The sequence below is a fragment of the Oxyura jamaicensis genome, chromosome 1, assembly GCF_011077185.1.
Source record: "Oxyura jamaicensis isolate SHBP4307 breed ruddy duck chromosome 1, BPBGC_Ojam_1.0, whole genome shotgun sequence".
Taxonomy (NCBI): Eukaryota; Metazoa; Chordata; class Aves; order Anseriformes; family Anatidae; genus Oxyura; species Oxyura jamaicensis.
This window is the reverse complement of record NC_048893.1, coordinates 169011438-169026399: the sequence shown is the minus strand read 5'-3', so window position 1 is coordinate 169026399 and position 14962 is coordinate 169011438. Positions and strand designations below refer to the sequence as shown.

General features: G+C 34.4%; 1 protein-coding gene across 2 annotated transcripts in view; it reads left to right on the top strand.

The window, feature by feature from the left end:
• TDRD3 (tudor domain containing 3) overlaps window positions 1–14962 on the top strand; it is a 110662-nt gene that overhangs the window by 84209 nt on the left and 11491 nt on the right. For both annotated transcript variants that reach the window (XM_035321688.1, XM_035321697.1), the window contains exon 12: window positions 621–746. In XM_035321688.1, coding sequence (XP_035177579.1) covers window positions 621–746 — 126 coding nt within the window. The remainder of the gene's footprint in view (window positions 1–620; window positions 747–14962) is intronic.

Genomic DNA, 14962 nt, shown 5'->3' with positions numbered 1-14962 from the left:
ATAGGTGTAATAAATGCTGCTGCTCGCATCTAGGACAGTTTTGAACTAGTGTGATAAAATACAGTACTGAGTTTAACCATGTTAGGAGATAATGATTTCTTTATGTTCAGTAAGTTATAAAGTGACTGAATATCTTTATATAAATCAGTTTGCAGATGTCACAAAAATGCAATAGTGTCCTGGAAAATGAAGACTTTTTGAGGGACCGATTTTATCATATTTTAGTATGTGGTAAAATAGATATTAGTGTATATAGGTAAGTAGGTGCCTATCAGGCATAAAAAAAAAAAAAAAAAAAAGTCTTACAGTAGCACTTCACATATACAACAGCATTTTTATTAATGATTAATTTGACCTTTAAAACAACTCTTATAAATGTTCAGTCTAATGTCGTAAGCAGCATGTATTTTCAATGAGTATTCTAAATACATGGCCCCCATCCTTGCAGTCATGGGCCATGTAGAAGTTTAATATACACGCATCTGGTAAAAATATTACTCAAAACTTAATGCTGACCAAGGCGGGGAGTAGAGGAGAGAGTAAAAATGAAAAGACTGTTTTCAGGCTATTTATGGTACTTCAGGTAGTATTTTATGACCTTTGAAAATTTCTCTTTTAAGTTCTACCGGGCAGAAATTGAAGCTCTCCATTCTTCTGGGACAACTGCAGTTGTTAAGTTCTGTGATTATGGAAATTACGAAGAGGTGCTTCTCAGCAACATCAGGCCTGTTCATGCAGACACATGGGTATGTGATAACAAATCGTATACAAAGATATAAACTGCATAGTCTGTACAAAATATTTAACCCTGCACAAAGGAATGCCTACTTATGCAAAGAGTGCTAATTGCACGTGTAGAAAAATAGTTGAGGCGAGTACACAAACAATATCTCAACTCTTAGTTGTCTATGTGAATCTACTTACTGATCAGTTTATTATCATGTAGTATTCTTTGTGTATAATAAATTTAAGTTGTATTGTTTTAAAATGGCTATTTTAATTGACCTGTCAGCTAAACAATTTTATGCATATTTTCTCTCTAAAAATTGTGCTTCCTCTATGAAACAAAGATTATTATTGTTTCATTTCACGTACATTGTATTTTCTTCTCTAAAGGTTAGGAAACAGTCTTTTAAAAGGTTTTTACTATGTGCGAATGTATGGGTAAAAATACATATCTGTTTGTACAATTTTATTTTGTATCATGATTCTATTTGCTTCAATACTTTCTTTGCTGAATATTATGGTGGAGGTGTACGCCTCCACTCTATTTTATAAGGTTTAGAATGTATTAGCCTTATGGAAGTTGAATTTCAAAGGGCTTTGTTTGTGAATGACATGGAAATAGAGATATATCTTGGTTATAAAAAAAAAAGAAAAAAGAAAAAAGAAACAAGAGTGTATAGTTATTTGCTGTTTACTGTTACAAAAATCTGCACAGAAAGTATTCATATTTTGTGCATTGAATCTTTTGATGAGCTGACGGTGCCTGTTTTTGCTCTTACCTCTGGTTATATAGCCATGTTAGTACTGCTGCAGAGGCTGAACAGTCAACTATTGTCTTCTGCCAGTGGTCTTTTAACTTGAGTTGTTGCCTGTAGCTCTCAGATGCCCATATGGCCTCTGAGATGGCCTTTTTCTACTTAAAAAGGTATCTGAAGCTCTTCCCAGCTTATGCGTTTGCTGTCTCTATGGAAATGAATGTTCTTGTTTCTTTATATCCCACTAGTTGAGTTACAATCATACAGTGCTTCCTAATATATGACTGTACTATATTTTGACCCTGTTTCTGGGTTGTTAGTAAGCTCACAGAATGGTTGAGGTGGGAAGAGACCTCTGTAGGTCATCTGGTCTAAGCCCCCTGCTCAAGCAGGGACACCTACAGCAGGTTGCCCAGGACTTTGCCCACGTGTGTTTTGAATATTTCCAAGAAGAAGACTCCACGACCTTTCCAGGACAACCTGTGCCAGCACTCAGAATCACAGACATGCACAGTAAAGACTTGCTGCCTGATGTTCAGAGGGAACCTCCTGCGTGCCAGTTTGTGATGGTTGCCTCTTGTCCTGGCACTGGGCACTACTGAAAAGAGCCCGACTCTATTCTCTTTCCAACCTTCCTTCAGGTATTTATATATTGATGAGCTTCCCCCTTGAGTCTTCTCCAGGCTGAACAGTCCCAGCTTTTTCAGCCTTTCCTTACAGGAGAGATGCTCCAGTCCCTTCACCACCTTGGTGGCCCTGAGCTGGACTCTGTAGTACATCCAGGTCTCCCATGTACTGAGGAGCCCAGAACTGGACATAACATTCCAGATAAGGGCTCACCAGTGCAAAATTGAGGGGGAAGATCACCTCCCTTGACCTGCTGGTAATACTTTGCCTAATGCAGCCCTGGATACTTGTTAGCCTTTTTTCATCATATTTGATGTAATTGTAGGAGTAGTTTTTATTTTACTTTAACCCTCTGAAAATTACCTCTCTGTCTGAGAATGTGTCCTGGTGTTAAGACTAAGTAGAACTAATAGTGGAGTGCCAACCTGAAGCAGTGGTCCTTCTTTCTGTTTCTGCTGATAACTAACTATCCGTTCTTCCAGTTCCCTCTCCTCCCATATTTTATCATCAGTCATGTAGCCACAGGATGAGTTGAATCAGATGGAGTACTTTTTTCCCCAGCTTTGTTTTATTCCAGAGTTTGTTAAAGCTGACACAAGATGGTGGGAGAACGTATGGAGAGAGAATTCTGTGCTGGAATAGCATGGTCTTAATGTAATGCTGCATCCTGCTCTAGTTAGAGGCTTCCTCAGTTGTTGCTGGGAAGAAATAAAGCCTTTTAGTTGATCAGAAATATAAGGTACCATTCTCAAGGGGCTTTTTCTCTCAAGGGAGGTTAGATGAAAAGCTTAAATTCAAACAACTAAATTTAGGTCATTAAAGTTATGCAACATAAATGCCAACCAACATCCTCACTGTAAACAAAAGTTTTATGTTTTCTTTCTGGTATCTTTTTGCTAAAATTTCCTTGCAGCTGTAGGATTTTTCTAAGAGAAAATTAATTAGCTTCTTGCTTTTTCACTTCTCTGTGTTCAGATGGTAGCTCTAGTTCTCATTTTGCACTTGTGTTTTTTAGTTACCCATTGGGATTGAGCTCTGATACTCGGGGCTGTCTTTTAAGCTGAACGCTGTTGGTTAATTTTCCATGTCTCAGTGTTCATGTTAATATATAAGTCTAGATAGCATGCACAAATGAAAAATGAGGTTCTCGTGCTGCTCAGTACTTAATTATTTGTCATAAGATTTAAGTAACTTTGACGTTTCCTCTGTACAAGGGAACAAAACAGATTTTAAACTGAATTCAGTAATTACTCTTCTTTGATCAATGTTACCAGCAATAATGACCTTGTTCTGATTTTTTTCCCCTCCTGTTTAAGAGGCATTATGCTGAGTTTTATTTCAGTACTTCCAGGTAACTTCCAGAGGGCTAAGTCCTTCTTAGGCATGTGTACTGTAGTGAAGCCTTGTTGTTACTAACATAGAAATATAATGCATGTGAGTACTAATGTCCTAATTTTCAGAGTGTTTTTTTTTTTTTTGAAAGAGTTGTTAAAGAAAAGATTTAGTGGGTTGGCTTAAAGGCATAAATTTAGACTTTGTGTTAGATGATTCTTTGCTGCTTTTCCCAGCACACTTTTTGGTACTCAAGTATAGAATTCAATTTTTGACCATCAAAAATGAAGTGTTGAAAGTTTATCAATGGGATAAGAGAAAAAAAAAACAATGCTCAACTAGTCACTTGAAAGAACCACCAAAATATCACAATCCCCCCTTTTTGTGACATGATGTATTATTTAAGCAATAAACCTGAGCTTCTAGTATACTTTTGGCAACCTTTATAACTATAAAAAATAGAGAATTAATGATTTTTTTTTTTTTTTTTACATTTTAATAACTTGCTCTTTACCTTTAGCTGGTTAACATTCTGCTCTCTACTCAGATTTACTCTATAATATGGAACTGGACTGCATTAGTGCAAAGTTTGTTGTTATTGTTTTCCCCTCCTTGAATGTAGGTCCTGTTTGCCTGACATTGTCAGCATAAACTCAGCTTTCCACTTTAATGGAAAAAATGTTACTTGGTGATCTTAAGACTTTTTGACAATTGACTGTATACTGTCTATCACACAAGTTTGCCCTGACTCCTTGCAAGTTTTCAGTCCTTTTGACAGCTAGTGTGCTGCTATTTATCTTTCTGACTGCTGGAAGTATAGAAGATAAAGCTTTATTTCACATAAGGTAAATCAAAAAGTGGGGATTTTTTTCAATAATCACGTTCAATAGCCATATTGATGATTGTATGTAAGAACACTAAAACCGTTTTTTCTTAGTGCTTGCAAAATATGTCTAAGGAGTGCAATTCATAGTACTTTCAGTAATAAGATTACATTTGGATTCACTGTTTTAGAGTTCTTTAGTATCTTGTGTGTAAAGCTACAATACTGTAACCTTCTATTTCCCTCGATGTAGCAGGGGTCACTTAATGAAAATACTGTAATCGCAAAAAACATACCACCAGAAAACATTGTAGAAATAAGAAATGTTTGTTTTTTCTTGTAAAAGATGTAAGATTATACCAACAACTGAAGAGCATGAAACATTAAGGGCCTTTCTGACTTACTTAATAGTCTGTTCTGTGGAAAAAAATAAATAAAGTCAAGATAATACTTTAAACCTTAAGTCTTAATTTTATTCTCTAATATGTAGGATTTTTTCCTTAGCAAGTAAAGAAAAAGTATATAGCCTAAGTACTAATCTTGTGACGCCTTTTCCCAAAACCAAGTCCTTACTTTCCCTTTCACATTCTGTATTTCCTTAATGATTTGATAGGCCTTGTCCTTCCATTTGCACCGTGATTGCACTTTGTTTTCTATTGTTGTATGAAGGAAATAAAGATTGTAGTTTTTCCTCCTACGTATGTTATGGCCTTTTTCTGGTTCTTAAGACAAGCTAGAGTTGAATTCATAGGAGCCTTTTCTTTATAGCACTTCACTTAAAAATGTTAATTACAAAGTGAAGTCTGTAGTTTAGCTTAGTTTCCTCTTCCTGTATCTTGCACTGTATTTCTGCCTAAAGAGATAAGGCAAAAAAATATTATCAATGTTATATTAAATGCTAGTTCTTCTGTAGTCTGTTTTCCGTGGAGACTGAAAAAACACTTTTCAGTTTAGGCCTGTTTTAGGCCCTTCAATGAGGAAAGTGTTGAAAGAAAGTAGGGAGTCTGCAACTACGGATAATTCACACTGGCAGACATTTTATTTTACTTTGTTTTGTTTTATCTTTTCCTGTTTTGTTTTGTTTGTTGTGAGCTCAAATTTGGTAATGTTGTGTCTTGTACCTCACAGAGCTCTAAATATTTCTAACAGTGTTGAATTCACTTAAATCTTACATTTAAAATCCTTAAAAAAAATAATCTAAATCTTAAAAAACTCGTAATTCAATATCACGTTATATCCACCCCCCATTTCAGGTAAGTAAAGAAGTTAGCTTATATGAGCATTATGAAGGTGTTGGATCACCCACCCTCCAGACACTAAATGGTAAGGGGTTAATGGTAGCTGTGTCCTTAGCTGGAAATGACTTTTGCTGGCAGCTGTTTTATGAAGATTTTGAATCTAGCATTGTTCGTGACCATTACAGTCTCATGAAGAACAACCGACTTGAAGTATTGGCTGCTGTCTGTTATGGCAGTTCTGCTCTTTGGCACGGATGGTCCTAAAATCACACCATAATCTTTATTGTGTTTTATGTCAAGCAGGAATTCTTTGTATTTAAGCAATTAAGTAGGTAAATGTGTCTTGGTTGGATCTCTTACCTCGCTTCTGTCCTCATCATCTATAGTAGAAACCAGACTGTTCAAAGAGAACGGTGCAGTGTACTTAACCAAATCTAACATCGCTGTAGAAAAGCTGTCCATAAATAGTTGGATCAAAACAATTCTGTATTTAGAGTTGTTTGGCTTCCATGCCGTAAGAAAGTGTCTAGAATCACTTTTCAGTTCTAATTACTTATAGAAGTAATGTAAGTAAATGAAGACTGTTTTGGGGGATTTGGGACTGACTATTCTTTGTTCTGAGTGGTGACACATACTTATCAATTCATTTTAATCTAAAAAGTTACTACTGTGGATTTAGTTTCCACAAAGGGTTGTCTTTCCCCTTTACTAAAGCATTTTAGATTTAGACTGTTATTTTGTAGTGATGGATCTCATTTTCCGTATATGTAATATATGGTGATTTCAGTTGCCTTTGTCCTCTGAGGATGAAACATTGCTTAGTCAGTCTTCTTTAAAAAAATATTTTCTTATTTTTTTACTTACTGGGAATATTGCCTTAAATTCAGAGACAAGTGTTGTGGAAAGCACTTATTGTAATAAATCAATCACATTTTTCTTTTATTTTCTTTCTTCAGACTTTAGTTTCATGTATCTGTGCTGAATTCAGATAGGTGATTACGTCTTAGGTGAACCGTTCCTCTTAAAGTTACTGGCCCTTGGCTGAAATGTAATAACTGACACTTAAAGGTAACCATCTCTAAGGAAGCACATTTTAGTTTTAATAAACTAAAAGCAGGCAAATTTCAGTTGAGTGGAAGTGATTTATGCTAAGTGGTCATAAAACAATGGCTTTCAATTTTCTGTCTGTATCATTAGGCAAATGCTTATCGGGCATTGCAGAATATATCTTAGTCACCTATTCAAGCATTTCGTATTCATTATATCCTTGTGAATTGCCAGCTGTGCAAATCAGATTAAAGATGCAGTCTTTTTGAAGTTTGTTGTTACTGCAAACATCTGTGATAGTTTAGGTAGGATGCTTTAAGCATCACGCTGTTCTGGTGTTTTTTCCTTTTGTTATTAAATGTAGTTTCATACAATGATGATTACTTGGAGACCACACCACATGGGCTCCTTAGGTAGTTTTTTTGAGAGACTGTTCCTCACTAAACACCTTCCTTCAAAGTGACTTGTGGTTTTGTTACGGGATAGCATGGCTTAACCTAAGTATTGCGTTTGATCCTGTTACCATGTGATTAAAAACTCATTCTCATTTTGAGACTTTCTCTGTATTGAATTTGTTGAACACAAGTTCTTCTCGTTTAAGCACCGTTCTGCATCTTGAAGTGTGTTCAAGAGGTTGGATATGTAAAAATGTCTGGATTGGACTTGTCATCTGTTTCTCTTCTGATTTCCCTGCTTCATTGATGTGTCAGTGTACTGAATTTGTCCACCTTTAATACTTAATACAAAGGATTTAAATTAAAGAGGAAACTGGAGAAATTGGCATAGTAGTCCTCACTGGTTGTTCTCTAGGGAAGAGGGACGTGGTACCAAAGGCTTCGTGTTGCAGAAGAAAAGCTATGACTACCCTAATTAGTAGTGGAGTAGGTCTATATGATTCCACATCATATTCCCTCATATTGTGTATAGTACATATTGAATTGAAGCATTATGTTTGCTTTGTTGTACAGACGTGGCTAACATCCAAGGCTTTTTAATTTTTTTCTCCTTGTTTGACTTGCAAGCATTACCCATAGTAGTATCTGTAAACAAGAAGTCTTCTGTGATGTAACAACACATCAAGTGTGAAAACAGTTGTTTGCAGAAAAGTGATTATTCTGTATAATTTTAAAACGAATATGGAATTACTCCTCTGCTTTTCTGTTTCTGTTGGTTTATTCTGGTAGGGTAAATTTTGGTAAGGTTTGTAACAACAACAGGGACTGTAGTGGTACTTTCTTTTCTTAATGTTAATAGTGTCATTTGCAAGCTTCTTTCATGCCAAAGAGAGACATTTTAAATATTATTATTAAATGAGTGTACACCTGAGCTGGGTGTTATTGTTCATGTTGTTGAAGAATAGCAACAGTTAATCAGATGCTCTTGAAATGTCTCTGAAGAGCATAAACAGACAAGGAAATGATTTTGTCTGACAACTTTCTTAAAAAAAAAAAAAAAGTATTCTTGGAACTTGGTTGGTATATCTAAATTTTCAAAGTTTTAGAGAAGCAATATTTGCTTAAACTTTACACAAAGTGTGTGACTTTTTTGCTAAATTAGTCAAGTTGTCTTTTTGTAAGTATAACACTGATTGTGTGTGTATATATTTATGTATTTCCCTCTTGTTTTTATTATTTTATTACATATATATATTTTACAAAAAGGCTGAGTCAGGAGGAGATAGAAGTCATTTTAGTCTTATTCCCTTAGATGCTAACTTCAGTTTATTTATGTCCAGGAGTACAGATGTAGCTTCCTCCTTTCCGTGTTCGAGGCAACTCTGTTGTCCCTAGTTAGAACATGAGAAAGGCTTACCTTGTTTTATCATTAAACCTCTTGTGTGGTAACTGTAGTTGAGGGATTTTTAAAGGAACCTCTCAAAGCAAATGAGGCTTAGGAGTCTCATGTTAAGAAGACTAATGGTTCAGAGAATTAAGTTTTATAATTAAATTATCTTTTTCAATTCAGTGCCTTTCTTATCTTTCTAATATTTCCATTCTTTCAGGTCTAAAAAAAATAGACTAAAAAAAGTCTAAAAATGACTTGATTTTTCAGCCTGATACCTTCTAAAACAGGATGTAGAATTCCTCTGAATTTAATTGCTATTTGATACAGAAAGCTTGTCTTAAAAATGTATAATTTAATTTTTAAAATGTATAATTTGAAAGTTACAGGGATGAAGAATTCATCACATGTCTTGGTAAGTGGTTACAGTCACTCATAATCTTTACTATTTCAAATGAATTCCTTGTTTCTAGTTTACCTATTGTTATTTTTTATTATTATTTTTTTTCCATCAGAGTTCAGCTGTTAAGACTTGAGAGCCTTATGTCAAAGCCTTTTCTCTAGACTGCGATCAGGACAGCCTTTAACATTTCAATAAACTGAATGGAAGGAGCTTTTAAAGTCTTCTACTACAATGCTACTGCTTTTGTCCTACTACAGTTGTTAGCAATTCCTTACATTGTTTTATAGCTGTTTTGAACTCTCATTGAGAAGTATACACTTAAATTTTGATACTTGAACTAGATTATGGCATTGCAGGTACAGAGCTATCATCTTCCTAATAGTAGCACCAGAGAGAAGGCCTTTTACATTGTGGGTTTCTTTTTTTTTATGAATAATTCCTGACATCTAAGGGGCGTAGACTTCCAACATTTATACTACATAATCCTTGAAAATACTTAGCATGCTCCATGAAAACTCTTGTTAAATTCATATGGGGAAAAATACAGAGGTAGCTTTCCTGAACATAATTCTTCCAGAAATGTTGCTACATTTGGAAATAGATACTTACGAGTAATGCAACCAGTGTTTGTTACCTGTAGCATCTGCTGAAAATTGAAAAGGTTTGCATAAGAGGTCACTGAAACTCACTGATCTCCTTCTGGTCAGGTTTTGATACTGGTTTCGTGTCCCAACAGAAAAGCATAGATAATCTCTCATACTACCATTTAGCATTTTCTTCCTAAATTTTGTTGGCAGAATTTTCTGCTTAAATACCAAAATAGGTTTAGCAGTACAGCAAATGCTTCATTTTCCCTCCAGAAGTATGTGGTTTTGCTTAAGAGTGCACTTAGTGCAAGGAAACTGAATGCTGAAAGTCTCTGCAGGTACTCTTTTTGGCAATATGTTTAGGTTTGTTTCTGTGTAACCAGCATAAACCAGACCTTTCCAGAGCTCACCCTTCAACTCAATGTTCTGAAAAACTGGATGTATAATTTATATAAAAAAAAGAAAGGGAAAGGAGGAGGGAAGGACTAGGCATTGTATGTAGGAGAAGAGGGGGAAATGGACACTTGATTTGCTGTTGTAGCCCCAAAATTAGCATAGTTATTCCTCGTAGTAGCATAACTCCATATAGTAGTTACTCTGACTTCATGTTGCTTTTTTAAAACACTTTCAGTTTGTCGGTTTGTCTTTTCTTGCTGAATTGCTAAAAAAAAAAATGTGGCTGCTGTGTTAATGTTTTTTTCTATAGTAGAGTTCACTTCAGTGTATCTGCTTTTCTTTTAGAAACTTAACCTAAACAGTCATAGTTTTATATTGATACTGTTCGATGTGAAGCAGCTATTACTAATAGAAGTTAGTATTTCTGTTTTGCTTTTAGGATATGTTGTGAATGGCTTAAATATGTACTTCTAAAGAACTTTTAAAATTCGTTAATGTTTTGTTTACTGAGAACATAATGCCAGCCTGCAGAAAAGAATGTTTGCATCATAAGCCCAAACTTCACAACACGTTACAGATTTATTTTTATATGCCATAGGGAATGAAGGCAAGTTTGTATAACCTGCATGATACCCTTAAAGGGAACAGATAAGCTAGGGAATTATCTGTAGGATAATCATGCCCCAGGTTTACTCAATCCTAGCTTTATGGAAATGTAATAGGAATGTAGTCTGTTCAGAAACTAAATGAGTGCTTTGTCTTCAGAGTTGAAGGAAAGCAATGAAGTACTAAGAAGTTCTGATGTCTGAGTCCAAGTTAACTGTTGTGTTGCGGTTAGCAGTCTCAGATCCAAGTATGTAATTTCTCCTCCTTGTCCATCCATCTGTTTTGCATTTCTTACTTTTTTTTTTTTTTTTTTTTTTTTTTCCGAAGAATCTACAATTTTTTTTTGGCATTTGTTTATCACATGTTTCTTGTCTTATTCAAGACTCAGAATGTATATTGTCCTACCAGAATCTATTGAAAATCAGCTGTGTTTAAAGCTCAGCTGTTTTTGTCACAATTTATAATTTCAGCAGTGGGAAGAAAAAATAAAAAATAAAAATGTTTTATGTAGTTTTAGTTTTGTGTACCAAAGCTAGAACTTACTTATTTTGTGGCTTATATGTGTTCAGTGGAGACTGAGGCATACCCTTATAAAGATCCTTTCCCTAAATGTAAGTAAGGGAAACAAATGGCTTGTATGTTGTTGTTATTATTGTTTAATGGTATTATATCAGGTATTATATCAACTTCCTTTTAACGAATTTGTCAGTAACTTGAATTTGACCATTCCCACACTAGGAAAGCTCCTAACCGAATTTGTTGTATAAAAGGTTTTATACAGAGCTTGAAAGTAGAGTGTAGTGTTTTATTTCTATAATAAATCAAAATCTCACATAATTTGAGAAGCAGATGAGAGAAATATAGCCCTAGTATAGTAAGTTAAATGTGTATGTAAATGGGCAGGCATTATTTTGGCTGTGTATAGAATGACAACAAACAATAATTGTACAATTACAGTTTAAATGGGGAAGAGGATTTTATTAAACCATACAGTATCATATAGCACTTCAATTTTATTCCTTTAAGGAAAACCAAAGTTATTGTAATATTTTGTAGGAAATCTCTCAGTAATTTCTGTAATACATTTAACGTTGCTATTTCTGTTACCACTGTCTTATGTTGTATAATTTTACTGTAGTGTAACTAAATCTAAAAGTTTCAGAAAACCTATTGATGGTCTTGCTGATAAAAGTTGAGTCAGAGTTACTTATGGAATTATACGATCTGTAAATATCTATATATGTAGTATATATGTGTTTATGGACATGCATGTCATCTGTACTAGTTACCTAATACATGTGATGTTCCATATGTAACTAGGTGTTTACGGGGTTGTTGAGCTAGATGCTTAAGGGCTTGTGGCTTTCACTGCAAGAAGGATTTGTGTACTCTTTATACGTTTTACAAGTGTGTATCCTGCATGTCCTTTACAGACAGAAAATAATGCCACTCAAACACTGCAGACTCTAAGAGATACCTTTGAAGCCCTGTGTCATCCCTACTGCTGATGAAGTTGCACTTCATTATCAGAAGTGGCCAAAGGCAAATTTCCTGGGGCATGTACTAGTAGAAAAAGATATATAGATAGATTTAATTAACAGATTAATTTAATTACAGATTCCTAGCAATTCGGGATAGGTTTATGGCTTTTTTTTTATATATATATATATAGAAAAATAATCCATTTGTATCATAAGGCCAAACATGTCCAATATACATGATCCTTCCATTTTGTTACCATTTTTCTGTTCTGTGTTGGTTCTTGTTACTGTTTTTAGTATAATGCAACTGTTTCCATACATTACAATACATCTTGGCTAGTCTACTGATTAAATATCCAGCTCTGTTCACCAGCTCTGTGGTTTTATCCAGAAGTCAACACTGTAGCAGTACTTTCTTCATGGGACAGAGGAAAAATGTAGAAAAGCACATCAACAAATTTTGTTTTAGGATTTTTGTTTTGCACTTATTTGAATAATTCAAAGTGTCTTTTTCTGTGTGTTCTGCAGTTTTTTTTTTCTCCTTATACTTTTCTATGAATGTTCTAGATACCAAATTCAGAAAACCTTTCTCATCCAAAACTAAAGAAAAAGAGCCAGCTTTAGCTAGCTTTCTTCAGCACTTCAGCAAAATATATCTACATATCTATCTGTATATACATATGGAGAAAAATAGTGATAGAGACAATGGGGAAGGCTCAAAGAATGTATTTAGCTTACATGTTATTGCTCTGGTTTTGTGAGTTTGGAAATGTGTATTGCCTTTCATGTCTTGTGATTTTTTTTCCCCATTCATTCTTGATTCAAGAATGAAGAAGTGTCAGATTTCATATTATTCTAATTATCTCTGCCCTCCTCTCACTTTATTTTCACAGATACCATATAAAGGTACCTGCTCTAATAAGAGTTAATGGTTTTGGTCTTAAGGATAATTTAAAATTAATTAGAAATCTGGACAACCTATTTTGTCATGTAAATGTGTTTGCAATCCATTGCAATTCCTTTAAATTTAAAAACTATAATACTGTTTAATTTTTCAGAAATCAGAGCAGCTTATGTTTGCTAAGAGAAGTAAAATCCTGAAACATAGAACCAATGGATTCCATATGATGAAAATGATTGTGTTAGAAGGATATGAATTATAGTGGGGACTAATTTAAGAATGCTAAAGTCCTCCAGAGAGGAGCTAAATAAAAATGATATTTGTGCAACTTCTCATTAATATTCTAAATTAAAAGGTTATTTTTTTTTAAAAAAAAAATCTTTGTCATGTAATTACTACCTACGACATTTTAAAGATATATTATTTTATTTAAATACATCCATATCCTTAGAATTAGTTACATGTAGTTTCAGTCATCAGCGATACACTACTGTAATGTCTTATACCATGTGTGTAAGCATACTAAAAGTATGTTTTTCCAGTAATGTGATGCTACCCTGACTCATTTAAAGGCACGTTAGTAGGGCTAACTGTGTATTGAGCATCTGACAGCAAAGAGGGGTTATTGCTATGCAGGTTTGGCAGTGTAGCCTTGAATCCCAATTGTCCTTCTAATTCATAATTTAACTAAGAAATCAGTATGGTTATAGGCTCAGTCTAATATAGATATGTTGCTATGAAAAAAAATTGTGAACATCTGCAGGCTGACAAAGATTATCCCCCTCAAAGATTACTTTGCAAAAGGAAGTGTTATTTTAAGTAATAAGCATAACTTGCAAAGAAAATTGATTATGAGCAAATATGTTGTATTATTCTGTAACAGACACTTCAAAAATTCTCTTGTGGCAATTTTAGTATTTGGTTAAAATCCTTGAAAAATGTACGTTTGTGGTAATTTATTTGTACTTTTCACACCTCACTGGATAGCAATTTTTGGAATTGTCCTACCCCTGTTCTAAGAAGATATAACTTCAAGTGTTTATTACATGACATTTTTTTCCCCACAAAATTCTGATTTCATTCTTAGTTCTGGAATTCGAAGAATCCATTTAAATATTCAGATAGAACGTTATTAAATGTTTATGGGAATACTATAGGCACTTCAAACAATGCTTTTTCTTCCAAACATCATATATATAATAAATTGCAATTTCAAAGATTAAGTTTAGCTTTTTGTAGGAAATTTGTGATTTTTTCATTATTGTGCTAGTGTGGCTTTTTTTTTTTTTTTTTTTCATTTGATAGTTTAATATCTCTGGAAAAATCTACAGTCTATTTTTGATTGATTTGAAACTGCAAAGTCAATACTTAAAATACCCAAGGAGATCAACACTCTGTGATTAGGCAAAATAAGTTTTTAAGAAATGGATTTAACTAACAGAGCAAGAGCTCACTTGGCATGTTAACAGCAGTAGAAAGCTGTTCCCAGCTTTCTAGTGAGCAGTGCAGAGAAGCATAAAATCTGGGCCAGGAAACGGGAGTTGAAATGCAGGTGAAAGAGTAGTTCATTTTTCAAGGAAATTAACACTGTTCTGTTGAGTCCAGCAAGTTTTCCGTGCTCTGACTATGTGGATGAAGTTAAAATCACAGCTTAAACTGAAACAGTGGTTTGACATTACTGAAATAGAAAATGTCTTATGCTTTCTTTGGCTTATGTCTCTTCTTTCTCTTGTGATTCCTGGCCTCGTGCTGCTCCTTCATTCATCCTTGCACAGGCTCTGCTGCTCATCTGTAGTATCCCACAGAGAGCTGTACACCGATTTGTTGTTGGAAGATTTCTCCATGGATTAACAAACAGAAATGCTTTAGCAGAAGAGCCCAGTGAACAGAACAGAATTTTCAGTTGGTAAGCAGGAATAGATGGAGGAAACGTGTTTCTAGGTAGTAAACTGATGGAGCTGCTCATCTGTTACTTGTAACTGCAATCCTAAATACACACAGTCAGAGCATGCCGCAGTCAAAGCCTGTGACTTCTGTCAAGCTCTTTGCCATCATCCATATATTCATTGTTTTCAGGAGTTATTCAAGCTATAATAAAATATAACTGCTCTGGTTATGATTTTCCAAGCCTAAGTGCAGACTTGCTATATTTGTATCACTATAAATTCATCTTTCTCAAAAAAAAAAAAAAAAAAAAAGTCGTTTGAGCACTGAACTTTTATTAAAAATAGAATGTTCAGTGCCAAAGTATTTTTTGG